Source organism: Taudactylus pleione, unplaced genomic scaffold (genome assembly GCF_031769625.1).
Source record: "Taudactylus pleione unplaced genomic scaffold, aTauple2 ptg000256l, whole genome shotgun sequence".
NCBI classification, from domain to species: domain Eukaryota; kingdom Metazoa; phylum Chordata; class Amphibia; order Anura; family Myobatrachidae; genus Taudactylus; species Taudactylus pleione.
The window spans coordinates 24,096,308-24,111,992 of NW_028284658.1; the positions used below are offsets into that span (position 1 = coordinate 24,096,308).

The window sequence follows — 15,685 nt, forward strand, 5'->3', positions numbered from 1 at the left end:
GGGGTTAGGATACTGACCAAAAAGTCGGGATGCTGGCGTCGGGATTCTGACCACCAGGATCCTGAGTGTCGGCATCCCGTATCCAACCCGTTTATAGGGCATGTTATTTTGGTCCATTACTTTGAAAAAAATCCACTATTACCTACAGACTTTTTTTATGAGCATGTATTCTTGTCACAAAGCACCTCTGTGATGTCACCGATTCCTAGTGAAATAATATACTGTATTTCCATGGTGCATGTAAGTGTTCCCTGCTTTTACTGCTGAATGATATGCTGTCTAAAAAAAGGACTTCCTTCTCGTATCAGTGGAAGTTGTCTGCAAGTCACTGCTAATGAACTTATGGGAATACTGCTGTCTTATTCTTTGTATGCACATCAACATGTGTTTTTTTAGTTTATTTATTGTAGACCAGAAACATGGAACCTCAGGTGAATTTGTGTGTGAGCTGTAGGGGAGAGTCTCAGAACTTCTTGGTGTCGGATTCTGCCAAGACAACCTGGGCCGATGTGGAAGCAATGGTGAGCTTTACTGAACATTTTTTTTTTTTCCTTTTACTGCTTATCCTCCATCTCCAAGTACACCTATGGTATGTGATGACAAAGGTCGTAGCAAGTCATGTATATTGTAAACACCCTCTCTATAGACTGAGACTATCAGGCCTTGAAAAATAACTCTCTTCCTGATTTAATTTCTAAATGAAACCTCCTTCCACCCAATTGGCCAAGCTGCTGTTTGTGCAATACTCCGCCCCTAGTACGTCCCTATCTGTTCATACTCCACCCACCTGCTACTGATACACATATGTTGGCAGTGCCTTTATTGAAAATGATTGCTACACATTGAAAATGGGTCTATGCTGAGCACATAGGGAATGAGTGACAACAGTGCGAGTTATATATATATATATATATATATGGAATTTCTGTGGGTCTGCTATTTGGGGGAAGTGCAGGGTGTTTCTATGGATAGATAACCATTGTTGGAGCCTTTTAAAGATAATTAAATGGCTGCTTTAAATTTGTTAACAATGCTATAATATGGGTGTTCTGTGTTGCAGCACCTTTTCACTTCTTCACTGCTTTTGAGATATTGAAGTTATGGTGCTGTATTTTTTTTTTTTTTTTTAATAGCTGCTCTAGTTTCGGCAGCTGGATTTTAAAGGGCAGTTATATTCAATACAAAACGCCCCTGATTCTGTATTGAATATCAGTGCCCCTTTAAATTCAGTTGTTGACACACTGGCGGCTTTGAAAAGCACCACATAGTAAATTTAGCACATTGTATGTATTGTTTTGAGTTCATGCAGTATTTCTGTTCTGCTATTTGCAGAGAGGTTTTGGTCACAGGATTTATGTTCTTACAGAAAGTAAAAACAAATCTACAAATGATACAAAAAAAGTAAAAACTGTTAAGCCAAAAATGATGAGAATTATAATAAAATAATTCTTATAAAATGTAAATATATAAATATGAAAAGGCTTTGTCTTGAAAATGTAATCCTTTAAGACTATCCACCCTTCTCCCACATTGCCTAAGTAAATTGATTTTTATCTTGCTTGCTGACAGTTATAGGCTTCTCCCTACCTAATACCTAAAAATAAGCTGAACTTGGTACAAATGCAGTCTTGTAACTAGCGTATAGTGATCATTATGTAGTCTATTACTATGTTCACAGTTCTTAGTTCTCATTATTCTGGTCATCGTTTCATTGTTGTTTCTATGTTTGCAGTGCTGTTATTGCTTCAAGGCTAAATGCTACCGCGTGACTCGGGTCCTCTTTGATTACAAGGCATATCCAAATTTGTCTTGGTAACAGGAACTGTGACTCATGCTGGGTTTGTGACTGTACTGTAAGTTCACAAAGGCCAGGTACAAGGTGCAGTTTGATTAAAGCTTGCGCAGAGAAATCGGGTGACTACTTTCAAACCTGCTTATAGCCGTAATATAGTTGAGTCACAGCAATTGTCTCAGTCTCATAAAAAATATGTTTGTTTCTGTGCTTTATAACTGCATAACTAGGAACCCGCCAATGTTCTGATGTTACACATAACATCTTTCCAAGAAAAATCTAGACGTGCTTCTGTATAAGGTTTAGGGTCAGTATCTGTAACCTGTGTGCTCCCTCCTCAAAAGTTTAGATGACTACAGTAGCTCCTGAATTCTTCATTATATTTCTTATCTACCTGATATTCTTTCTACTAATTCATAAAGGGGTCTACACACTAAGCAGTCTTAGGGGGAAATATATTAGCGTGTGAGATACAGACATCAGCGCAATTCCAGTGAGTCTGCCCAATGTTTGAAAGCAGCATTCATTTAGTGAAAAACAACCTGGGTTTGCTTTTTAAATGTGTGCAGCTTTAAAACGTCTGGCAGACTCACCAGAATTGCGCCAATGCCTGCATCTCACAGGCTATTACTTTCCCCCCTTAGTATTTGCTTGCAGTTTTACATTTATGACTAAGCAATTGACCACATTAAACTTGAAAATGATAAATCAGCTTTGGGTTGAATAAGTTAAGATTATTTACCTGCAGTCCCTAGACATATTGTGTTGCTCGCTGCTGTACCAGTTACTCAAGCATGCTCCGGTTGCAGTGGACATCATTAAGGGGTAAATGTAATAGCCTGCAAACTGCAGGCATAGGTGTTCCAAGCAACTCTGGCCGATGTTTTAAAGTAGAAATCATTTAAAAGGCAAAATCAGGTTGATTTTTGCCTTTTATGATTGGTACTTGAAACCTCAGCCAGAGTCGCCGGGAACCTGCCAATGTCTACAGTTCACAGGCCATTACATTTACCCATAAGCCTGTATGGGAAAAAAAAATGTTGGCAGTAGTTATAAGTTGGTAGCAGATATTGCTGGACTCTCCTTTTTTCCTGACAACTAGGCCTGTGTTCATTGCTATGCAATCTGGCAGTGGGAACGAGCAGCGCAGCAGCAGGCAGGGTCTAGGGACACCTCCTAGAAGGTCAAACCTTAGGTGACTATCCTTTTGCTACCAGGGTTCACCTAATTTATATTTTTCAGCTTGGGGCCGGATTCAATTAGAGGCGAAAAGCCGCGATCGGCGCAAAAGTTTTGCCTATTGCTGCTTTTCACCTGTTTGCGTCTTATCTCCAAATTAAATTCCAGGACCAATTCGCCTAAGCAGTAACTCAATGCACTGAAACAGGAGGAAAAGTTTCTACAATGAATGGCAGGAGAACAAAAGTGCAAAATCTCTATATTAGGATGCAAATGTTGATTCAGAACCCTTTGGACACTCCACCAAAGGACAAATAAAAAAAAAAAGTTACCTTTAGAACACCCCAAAAAAGACATGCTAGTTTGGGGGGGACAAGGATAAAAAGTAGCAAAATAGGTTTCTTGGGGGGCTGTATGGACCTGGGGCAGGTGTTTTTAGGATTCCAGGTGCTTGCAGCAGATGGATTTTTTTAAAAGTGCACATTAAAGACACAAAAATATGCTAGCACCCATTTTCAAGTACCCCAAATTTGACTGGACTATCTATTTTCCACAAAAATACTGTTTTCGATCATTCTTCACCACTTTTACAAATATGCTTCTAGAAAGCTTTTAAGACAACTTATGGACGCAAAGTACTTTTATTATCGCTAATAGTACACATCTGTAATGATTCCCAGTGTCAGAGCTTCTTATTTTGGGGTACAAACTGATTCCCCCAATCTATTCAGTACTTTCCGCTGTTATGCATTCGCCTATTTGCATTTTTTGCCTGTTCTGCATTTGAATACGGCGAATCGTGGGGATGTGCATACCGCAAATTCGCGTCTCAAACAGGCGAATGCGGCGGAAAGTACAATAGGCGAAAAAGTTTCCGACTTTTCGCTTCAATACAGGCCTGGGTTGGAATTTATCATTTGATTTATATGCTGTTATTTTGCTTCATTTGCAGGTTCTGGTATCTTTTGATCTAAGTGACATCCAGATAAAATATGTAGATGAGGATAGTGAAGAGGTAAGAACTATTTTTGGCTATTTTATCCTATACACAGAGGTAAATTGGAGAAATGTAAAATTAGCCAAGATGTGATACTTACAATCATATACACTGTTCATGCAATATTCTTCCAGCCACTTATGTTCAGAGTCTGATATACATGTGTGTATTCCAGGTTCCACTGCTCATTATTAAACAAATTAGAAACATCCATATAACAATCTATTTAGCAATTCCTTCCTTTACAAGGCTGTCCTACATTTTCAGTGTCGTCCATTACAATCCTTTCAATAGTAATTATTATTATTATCCTTGCTTTATATGGCGCCACAAGGCTTACGCAGCGCCTTACAAAGTACCTAAGCAAATGAGCACACAAGAAAACAGTTATTAACCGTACCAAACAACGCAGGTCAAGGACATGGTTTATAAACTTTGCTGCATTAGCATCCACAGCATTCCTTATCTATTTGAATCCTTCCCACATTTTTATCCATTTAAATCCTTCCATAGTAATCTATGATGTTCCCAACTTTTGCAGTGGAGTGGGAAAGAGTGGGGACCACTATAATGAGAGAAAATCCACAAAATACTGCAGTGAAAAAAAAATTCTTTCATTGCAAGCCCCCAGGAAATAGATAAGACATTGTTTGGTGTCTGCAGAACTTCTGACATTGAGGAAGAACCTAATTTATTTTTTTGTTAGTGTTTTCAGTCAATACCAAAATTTAAATACCTAGATAAACTAAATCCATTTCTTGGAACTTAAAAAGGACAGAGGGCAGATCAGCAGACAGAGTGGGCAGGGGGAGGATGGAGAGGGGGGCTAAGCCAGGGGTAGACTAGGGGACAGACTGAGATGACCGCGTCAGTTTACTATGTATAACAGTTTAATATTACTGTGTTTTCTCTCATTGCAGGTGTCTGTGAACAGTCAAGGTGAGTTTATACAAGGGAATTATTGATCCAACTCATGTTTTCTTCAATTTATCTGCTTTTTCTACCTGTTGTCTTTGTTAGAATATAATATTTTTTTCAATATTGTACCTTCTTCAGATTATCCAATTCTTGGTAAGAACGCTTGTTTCGTCACATAGTGTCCCTAGGTGCTGAAACCTAATTAATTCAGGGAGACGTTGGTTTTAAAGGACCATTAAATTCCATAATATTTTATATATTGCCCATTAAGGTAAAATATATTGTTCAGTGACACTAGTGCAGCTCTGTTAAAATTACATCCCCATGTCACTACAGAGAGCTGAAGCTCCTCTCACATCTTTAAGACAGTGTCCTCATGTAAATAATTTAGGTGGAGGAGTGAAGAATGCAGTCACCTCAGTTAGTGACACCTGAATGCTCTGATGCATCCGGGTTCCGCACTATATATTGACAGTAAAAAGGTCGGCAATTTCCAAATTGACACCAGATATTAGTCAATAGTTTGACTGGGAGAAACTCCCCAAACCTTAATCCCATTGAGAACTTGTGGTCAGTCCTCAAGAGGCGGGTGGATAAACAAAAACCCACAAATTCTGACAAACTCCAAGCATTGATTAGGCAAGAATGGGCGGCCATCAGTCAGTATGTGGCCCAGAATTTGGTGGCAGCATGCCAGGGCGATTTGCAGATGTCTAGAAAAAAAAGGGTCAACACTGCAAATATTGAATTTCTACTTCAGGGTCCATAGGGTATCCACAGGATACCTTGGGGGTATAGGTGTGACATCAGTCGCAGGGCACCAAAGAGTTAAGCTTTCAGCCTCCCAGGATGCACTAGGTCCCCCTCCTATACCCCGCCCCCGGGCCAAGGCACCTCAGTTTAGTTTGGTGCCCGGCCGGAGTCGGGTGCACCTGTTGGAGTGGGGGCTAGAAGAGCCCCTGAAGCTTATTCTTCATGCAGCTGTGGCTGCACATCTGGATGAACAGCATGGACAGTCAGTCCTGACGTCCATGCTGTCTTCCCTACACCCCGCCGGTACCAGAACGCCGGTACTGATCCGGGGATGCTGGTGGGCGTCTGGGGTCACAGCTAGCGGTGACCCCAGATGCTCCGGACCATGGCCGGATTCAAGGGGGACAGAGGTAAGCAGCGGGGTCCCGCGGTGGGTCCCCGCTGATCACATGGTCCTAAGTCCCCAGGCAGGGGGCTCCCTGGGGACTGGCTGCAGCGTGGAGCCAGGCGACCAACCTGCGCTTCCACTACCCCCTGGGACAGCGGACCGCAGCAGAGCGGTAGCGCTGCGGCGTCCCAGGGGTTAAATGCATGCCAGGGGAGCGCGCCTTCCCTGTCTCACAGCCGGCGCCTCCCCCGCTGCACACAGCCCTCTCTGCATGCTGCCGACTGGTCCTGTGGCAGCGCTCCTCCCCCAGGCCAGCCTCCTCTCTGCTCCTCGGCGGCCATCTTCTCCAGAACGCATGGTGAACGCTGCTGGAAGCGCTGGACGGAAGCATCGTGGTCTGGGTCCCCCCGCATACCTCTCCTCCGCTGTGGTCAGGTCTGTGTATGCAGCGCTGTGTCCTACCAGGCCCTGTGTCTGTGTAGTTGAGTGATCAGCGCTGTTAGTGCAGGAATTGTTATTTCTCTGCATTGTATGTGACTGTGCTAGCGCTGCTGCCTGTAACTTTTCTTCTCTAAACTGTCAGCTTTATTACTGTCCCTGTTCTTCTGCTAAAGCCCTTGCGGTGCGGTGCTGCAGGGTGGTCTCTCGCCTATTTAATACTTAATTGGTGAGAGAGGTCACATACGTGGTGCCATCATGTCTGAAAGTGATTTTCCCCTCCGGCTACAGTGTACCACGTGCAAAGTACCGTTAGCGGAGGGGGAGGGTAGCGCGGAGGGCCTTTGCCGGCAGTGTTTGTCCATGGCGCGGCCTATTACGGTTACAGCACCGGTACAGGAGCCGCCCTGGGCTTGTTTCGCTCAGGCGTTAACAGCTTTAGTGGGCCAGTTAGCTCCGCAGCCCGCGTTTACTCCGAGGGGTTTGTCCCAGCAGTCTGTGGTGTCGTCACCCATGCAGGGGTTCCCACGACAATTGGTGGTACCCCACAGTCTCCCTATTTCCCCGCTCCCGGGTTCTCAGGAGCCAGCGTGGGTTAACTCCCTGACGAGTTCTGTACAGCACTTGTCGGATGTGTTGCAAGGGGAGTCTGTGATGCGGCCTCATAAAAGGCCGGTGGCGTCTCTGTCCGCTCCTTATGAGGATGACGAAGGGACGTCTGATGATGGGGAGATTCTTGATCCTTACGATCAGGAACCTCTCCATACTAAGGACGCTGATGCTGTCCAAAGTATATATTCCTGGACTTATTCGGGCGGTCCGCACAGCCTTGGTGATTGAGGACGAAGTTCCCCCAGCGGCTAAATCTAAGTATGCCTTTTTCAAAGATGTGAAGGGCGATGCCACAGTCTTTCCTCTTTCGGGTCAGTTGGTGGACCATTTAGAGGAGGCGTGGAAACAACCTGGCAAAAGATACCAGCCGCAGAGACGCCTGGCGGTGGCTTATCCATTCGCGGATAATTATTTTGCTAAGTGGGAATCCCCTCCACAGGTGGATTCTCACGTGACCCGTCTTGTCCGTAGTGCCACATTGCCGATGCCATCCATGTCCTCCCTTAAGGATGCTACGGACCGCAAGGTAGAAATCTGCCTGAAGTCCGCTTATTCCCTTGCAGGGGGGGCAGCACGGCCGGCTATGGCCATTTGCTGGGTTGCCAGAGCGATGGAGCGCTGGGCGGATTCATTAGAGGCTTCTTTTGAATCTGACTGTCCGGCCGAACAGGCGGAGTTGATTGGCAATCTCCGTGATTCGGCCACCTACATCAACGAGGCGGCTCTAGACATTAGTACTCTGGTGTCTAGAATTTCTTCAGCAGCGGTAGCTGCTCGTCGCACCTTGTGGCTGCGATCCTGGAAGGCGGACGCAGATTCCAAGAAAGGTCTGGAAGCGTTGCCGTTTACCGGAGAAGTTCTCTTCGGTCCGGATCTGGATAAGATTGTGGCCACGCTGGCGGCAGCCAAATCTGCTTGTCTCCCGTCGGCCGCTGCTCCTTCTGGTTCGGGACCATCGTCCTTTCGGTCATCTAGGGCCCAGGGCAGGCCCAAACCACAGTCGTTTCCTCGACAGGCTGGCCCTAAGAAATCGGTCAAGCCCCGGAAGCAGGCATGGAGTACCAGACGTCCGGCCCCCAAGCCAGATGACAAGCCTGCGGCCTGACGGTCCGGGCCTCCCTTTGGGGGATCCCAGGGTGGGAGGCCGCCTGCTACAGTTCGCCCAGTGTTGGTCGACCACTACGACAGACACTTGGGTTCTGGAGGTGGTTTCCCACGGATACGCCCTCTCCTTCCGGCACAGACCCCCGGCTCGCTTCTTCACCACGGGTCTCCCATCAGACCGGAACAAGGCTACGGAGCTGCGGAAGGTATTGCACACTATGCTCCAGGCTGGAGTTATAGTGGCGGTTCCATTCTCCCAGAGGGGCCAGGGTTTCTATTCAAATCTATTTTTGGTACAGAAACCCAATGGGTCATATCGTCCGATTCTCAACCTCAAAGCACTCAACAAGTCTTTGCGGGTCCCGAAGTTTCGGATGGAGACCCTACGGTCCATCATTCTGGCGCTGGAACCTGGGGACTACTTGGTGTCATTGGACATACAGGACGCTTACCTGCATGTCCCTATTCTTTGGCGCCATCAACAGTTCCTCAGGTTTGCAATCCGCAGCGACCACTTCCAGTTTCGGGCGTTACCTTTTGGCCTGGCAACAGCACCACGTGTTTTCACCAAGGTGATGGCGGTCATGGCGGCTTCTCTGCGGCTGCAGGGAGTCCGCATGTTGCCGTATTTGGACGACCTGTTATTGGTGGCAGGATCTCCAGAGCTCCTGTTACGCCACTTGGACCTGACCATTGCACTGCTGCAACGGCACGGCTGGCTAATCAACTGGCAGAAGTCCACTCTAATCCCGTCTCGGAGGATTCTGCATCTTGGAGCCTTATTGGACTCGGGACAGCAAAGGATCTTCGTGACGGAGGACAAGATCTCTGCTTTACAGTCAAGGGTGCGCAGTTGCCTGCACAGCCGCCGGGTGTCCTTACACTCGGCGATGAGGTTACTGGGCTCCATGGTGTCGGTGTTCGACATGGTGGAATACGCCCAGTTTCACTCCAGACCTCTGCAGCACCTGATCCTGTCCAAGTGGAACGGGCTGACTCAGTCTTTGAAGTCCCAGACGATTGTGCTCACCCAGGAGGTTCGCCTGTCCCTTGCGTGGTGGTTACAGACGACCCACCTCAACAAGGGACGTCCGTTCTGGGTTCCAAATTGGGTCCTGTTGACAACGGACGCCAGTCTTCGGGGCTGGGGAGCAGTTTCGGGTCCACACTTGTTCCAGGGCAGGTGGACGCCGACAGTAGCGGAGCTTCCAATAAATATCTTGGAACTCCGTGCGGTCTTCAATGCTCTCCAGCAGGCACAGCGGTTTCTCCAGGGTCGCCCGGTGCAGGTCCAGTCGGACAACGCTACCACCGTGGCCTACATAAACAGGCAAGGAGGAACTCGCAGTCGGGCGGCTCTCGTAGAGGTCTCTCGGATCCTGGTTTGGGCGGAGCGCAATCTTCCGGCCATATCAGCGGTCTTCATCCCGGGAGTGCTAAATTGGGAGGCGGACTTTCTAAGTCGCCAGGACGTTCATCCGGGGGAATGGTCCCTGCACCCGGACGTTTTTCAACTACTGGTGGACAGGTGGGGTCTTCCAGAAATCGACCTCATGGCGTCCCGGCACAACAACAAGTTGCCGGTGTACGGGTCTCGCACAAGAGACGAAGGGGCGTCTCTGGTGGATGCTCTGTCCGTCCGGTGGACGTTCCGGTTCGCATACCTGTTCCCTCCGGTCTCCCTTCTTCCACGGGTAATCCGGAAATTCAAACAGGAAGGAGGGACGCTCCTGTTGATAGCTCCCGCGTGGCCCAGACGGCACTGGTTCTCAGACCTTCAGGGTCTGTCCGTGGACATTCCTCTGCGGTTGCCGCTACGACCGGACCTTCTGTCTCAGGGTCCTTGCCTTCACCCGGACCTGACTCGGCTGTCTTTGACGGTGTGGCTGTTGAGACGGCCATGCTGAGGTCCCGGGGGTTTTCCAGCTCTGTGGTGCGTACCATGTTACGAGCTCGGAAACCGTCTTCCGCGAGGATATACCATCGCGTGTGGCATACGTTCTTCCAGTGGTGTCGACCGAGAGGTTATGCACCGCGGGAGTTTCGTCTGTCTCGGATTCTCGCCTTCCTGCAAGCGGGACTAGATCATGGGCTTCGCCTTGCTTCTTTGAAGGTACAGGTTTCGGCCCTATCTGTCTGGTTTCACCGTAGGATTGCTACAATCCCGGATGTGCGCACCTTTATGCAGGGTGTTCTCCGCATTCAGCCGCCCTTTGTTCCACCTGTGGCGCCTTGGGATTTGGCTGTGGTCCTGAGGGCTCTCCAAGGACCGCCGTTTGAACCACTGGGCTCAGTGGATCTTAAATGGCTAACAGCTAAGACTGTTTTCCTTCTGGCCATTGCTTCGGCCAGACGTGTTTCTGAGTTAGGGGCTCTTTCTTGTAGACCCCCTTTCTTGGTTTTTTATGGGAACAGGGCAGTGCTCCGCACTCGGCCCGAGTTTCTTCCCAAAGTTGTTTCCCAGTTTCATGTTAACGAGGAAATAGTTGTTTCGGCCTTTAACTCACCGGGTCTTTCCGTGGGTGAGGCCTCTTTGGATGTTGTGCGGGCCTTAAGGACTTATGTTGACCGCACTTCTTCGTTTAGGAAGTCGGACGCTTTGTTTGTCCTCTTTGGCTTCCGTAAAAAGGGTTGGCCTGCTTCAAAGCAAACTTTGGCAGCCTGGATCCGTATGGCTATTTCTGAAGCTTATCTTCATGAAGGCCTACCGGTCCCTCCTTCTCTGAAGGCTCATTCCACTAGGTCTGTGGGTCCTTCGTGGGCAGCTCGACGTGGTGCCTCGGCAGTTCAGATCTGCAAGGCTGCTACGTGGTCTTCTGTCCATACCTTCGTGAGGTATTACAGGTTTGACACCTTCGCCTCTCAGGATGCTTCCTTCGGGCGGCGGATTCTCCTTTCTGCACAGGAGCGTCCCCACCCTTAAAGGATACTGCTTTGGGACATCCCCAAGGTATCCTGTGGATACCCTATGGACCCTGAAGTAGAAAATATGAGATATGGTAAGAACTTACCCTTGTTATCTCTATTTCTACGAAGTCCATAGGGTTCCACAGGACTCCCGCCCTGTCGCACCTGTGCTGCAGATGGGCTTTGCTCTGGTCACCGGTTTTCCGTCTCCCTCTGGTGAGAATGTGATTCTTGTATGTGTCCAGATCTTTGTTCTCTCTCTTCCTTCTCCTCCTCCGGCCTATGGCTTGGTAACTAACTGAGGTGCCTTGGCCCGGGGGCGGGGTATAGGAGGGGGACCTAGTGCATCCTGGGAGGCTGAAAGCTTAACTCTTTGGTGCCCTGCGACTGACGTCACACCTATACCCCCAAGGTATCCTGTGGAACCCTATGGACTTCGTAGAAATAGAGATAACAAGGGTAAGTTCTTACCATATCTCATATTATTTGCATAAACTTAATGTAATTGTCAATAAAAGCCTTTGACACTTATGAAATGCTTGTAATTTTACTTCAGTATACCATAGTAACATCTGACAAAAAGATCTAAAAACACTGAAGTAGCAAACTTTGTGAAAACCAATACTTGTCATTCTCAAAACCTATGGCCATGGCTGTACATTGGCCCCCACAGGAATAAAACACCTACATTAGCCCTCACAGAAAAAAATAACATTGGCTGGACATACAGAATAAATATAAACCACATAGCTCCCCACAAAAAAACTACAATTCACACTGGCTCCCACATTAAGACTAAATATCATTTTTTTTGGCACCTACCTGTCCCTCATCGGCTGACACAGTGCAGAGCTGTCCGCTCAGCAGGCTGGCTAGTGGAGTGGGTGGATGGGCCGGCTGGTGAAACAGGTGGGCTGGCTGAGCGGATTGGCGTGACTTACGATGTCACGCCGCTGCGTCTACAGAAGTCACGGCCCATGCGTGCCTGGGCTTCCCAGAAGTGCTCAGCGGCAGCGCTGCCCAGTCCGTACTGCAGTACTTAATCTGACTGGAAGCCCTCCCGACGCCGTGGCACACTAGTTGAACGCCGCTGATCTAGACACTAACAGCCTTTTTACTGTCTATCTGTTAATCCACACCCGATGCATTCAGTGCATCTCACAGCAGTGGTCACTCATACACTGGCCTGTTTAGTCAGAAGTGCAGCTCCCTGCCAAGATGGCAGAGGAGTGAAAGCCCTCATTATGGACCTAATTAGAAACACTTTACTGTACATGTTTGAGCTTGGTAATACACAGCCTTTTGTATCCAGTCATTTTAAATAATGGCATTACTTGTTCTTTAAGTTGGCAGTCATTTTTAATGACTAAAATCTGATCACGTAGGGCTTGATTCAGTGTGCACTGCTGAACGCAGATTCAAGATTATCAGGAATCTGCGTGTGCGCGGGACCCATTCTGCGAGTGTACAGAATGGGTCCTGCTCAAACGCACGCAAGCCCTTGAATGCTTCTGCCTAATTGACAGGCATAGGCATTTAGGCGTTTTCCGGGAGTGGCCAGCCCAGAGACTACGTGGACGTACGCAGTCTTCCCCGCTCACAAGCCGCCAGCATGAGTAAGCTGAGGCTTACTCAGCTGTCTGACCATCCACCATCGTGACTTTCAACCACCGATGGGCGCGATGGTGATCCCAGCCTGCGACCTCCGGCACAATGATGGGATTGAAAATCCAGCAGGGGGTGTCATACACCTGCTGCATTTGCATTATTGCAAGGATTGCAATTGCAAAGCTGCCTGCGTGCATACATCATATATCTATAGCCTGCGTGCAGCTTTGCAATTGCAATCCTTGCTGAATCAGGCTCATAGTTTGGTTAGAAAAGAAAATTGTAATGGCAGTTGGCCTCCTGTGTAAGGTAATCAGTAAATGTAGTGTGCAGGTTAGTTATTAAACATAATTGCTGATTATCATTCCATTTATAAGAATAAATGAATGTAGCAAGCTATCTATACTGACCCTAATTGGATTAACCTAAAGTATTATATTGGTTATATTGATATATAATACAAAATGTTATTATATTTGTTATTCAAAACTGTGTACATACATACATACATACATACATACATACATACATACATACATACATAGTATGAAATGTAGTGGACATTGCTAGAATAACCTATTGCCAATCATATCATTAGAATGTTAACTGCAGTGCAAAGTATTTTGGCTCAAGCAACTCCTTCTGTGCACATGGGAGTGGTTAGCAGCGAATATGTAGACAGCAGGGGGGTATTTACTAAATTGTGGGTTTTTAGAAGTGAAGTTGTTGCCCAAAGTAACTAATCAGATTCTAGCTATTATCTTCTAGAAGGTGCTAGATAAATAAGTAGAATCTGATTGGTTGCTATGGGCAACAACTCCACTTCTAAAAACCCGCTCTTTAGTAAATATACCCCCAGGAGTTAAATGTTAATAGACAAGAGAAATACTATAATTTTTCAGTCAAACTGATGCTGGAACACTGCAGTGTGAGGGTCTCCTATATCAAAAATTAAGTTCATGTAGCCTGATTAACTGTATGAGCTGATGACTTGAGCTCACTGGCACACTGTGCTGCTGGTTCTGCTTGTACAGCACACATTACTATAAGGGATATGATAGCTGTACAACACTTGTGTGCTGGGAGAGATTAGGATTACTGGGAGAAGAAACCTGTCAGTCAACCTTCTTGTGCAGTATGAATTGCAAGTAAGTTACTTGTATTGCAAACTGAATTCGCTTCATTGCAGCTACAAGTCCTCCCACTGTGCAGCTCTGCAGAATTTTGTGACTCTATAGCTTAAATATTATGGCTTTTTCACATAGTGGCTGATGCTGCAGCTTCAATTGCGCCCTTGTGTCTGTGCACATAGTGTATGTAATATACACAAATCACACCAGGCTAGTATTCTACCATGAGTAGAAAAAGGAGGGGGATTTAACCCCCTATTGTACCTCAGCACACTGAATAATACCTGCAACAATATATGAAGACTATATGGTCATAGAAATTCAGAGATATTAGTTGCATGCATTTGCAAATACATGGGAGGCTGCTGGGCCACGTCACAGCTTCTCTGTTACCAGCAGTCCCTAACACTAAGGGGTTCACGTCCAGGGCGCAGTGCACCCCAAAAAAACATCCAGCCCAGGACCCCCCCAGGGCATCACACGAAAATGGAAAAAGAGTGACAGTGCAGTGTAAAGTATAGCTGTGTGTGAGTAATCATTAAGTGTGGAATGAGAGGTTAAAATATGTGAAAAAATACATGAATAATAAACAAACATAAAAGGTGATGTGAAAAGCAACTATGTGTATTAAGTGGTGATGCCCTGAGGAGGCCCAGCCAGACCAGTCCCGGGGGCCCTACGCCCAAACGCTCACCCCAAATGTAAAATATACCAATTATAAGGCCTCATGATAAAGGCACATATATAATTTTGTCAAATGTAAGGCCTCATGATAAAGGCACATACATAAATGCATCCAAATTGAGAGCCAGCTTACCTGGGAGTCACCCCTGGGAACTCAAACTAGCACTACTAGAACCAGCATGCCCTACTAATGCTGGCTCCTTCATGCAACTCATAACAAACAAACAAAAATGGCAGCTGCTCAATCAATCCAGCAGTACTAAACAGGTGCATGAAAGGGAGGGGTCACACTAAGTAGAAAAAGGAGTGGGATTTAACCCCCTATTGTACCTCAGCACACTGAATAATACCTGCAACAATATATGAAGACTATATGGTCATAGAAATTCAGAGATATTAGTTGCATGCATTTGCAAATACATGGGAGGCTGCTGGGCCACGTCACGGCTTCTCTGTTACCAGCAGTCCCTAACACTAAGGGGTTCACGTCCGGGGCGCAGTGCACCCCAAAAAAATGTCCAGCCCAGGATCCCCCCAGGGCATCACACGAAAATGGAAAAAGAGTGACAGTGCAGTGTAAAGTATAGCTGTGTGTGAGTAATCATTAAGTGTGGAATGAGAGGTTAAAATATATGTGAAAAAATACATGAATAATAAACAAACATAAAAGGTGATGTGAAAAGCAACTATGTGTATTAAGTGGTGATGCCCTGAGGAGGCCAAGCCAGACCAGTCCCGGGGGCCCTACACCCAAACGCTCACCCCAAATGTAAAATATACCAATTATAAGGCCTCATGATAAAGGCACATATATAATTTTGTCAAATGTAAGGCCTCATGATAAAGGCACATACATAAATGCATCCAAATTGAGAGCCAGCTTACCAGCTGTAGGGCATGCTGGTTCTAGTAGTGCTAGTTGGAGTTCCCAGGGGTGACTCCCAGGTAAGCTGGCTCTCAATTTGGATGCATTTATGTATGTGCCTTTATCATGAGGCCTTACATTTGACAAAATTATATATGTGCCTTTATCATGAGGCCTTTTAATTGGTATATTTTACATTTGGGGTGAGCGTTTGGGCGTAGGGCCTCCGGGACTGGTCTGACTGGGCCTCCTCAGGGCATCACCACTTAATACACATAGTTGCTTTTCACATCACCTTTTATGTTTGTTT

At 46.7% G+C, this 15,685-nt stretch overlaps 1 protein-coding gene across 6 annotated transcripts in view; it reads left to right on the plus strand.

Moving 5' to 3' along the window:
- NBR1 (NBR1 autophagy cargo receptor) overlaps positions 1–15,685 on the plus strand; it is an 80,067-nt gene that overhangs the window by 2,433 nt on the left and 61,949 nt on the right. For all 6 annotated transcript variants that reach the window (XM_088480747.1, XM_088480742.1, XM_088480745.1 and 3 more), the window contains 3 exons: positions 397–521; positions 3,924–3,986; positions 4,889–4,907. In XM_088480747.1, the coding sequence (XP_088336873.1) occupies positions 420–521; positions 3,924–3,986; positions 4,889–4,907 (184 nt within the window). In that variant the 5' untranslated portion in view covers positions 397–419. The remainder of the gene's footprint in view (positions 1–396; positions 522–3,923; positions 3,987–4,888; positions 4,908–15,685) is intronic.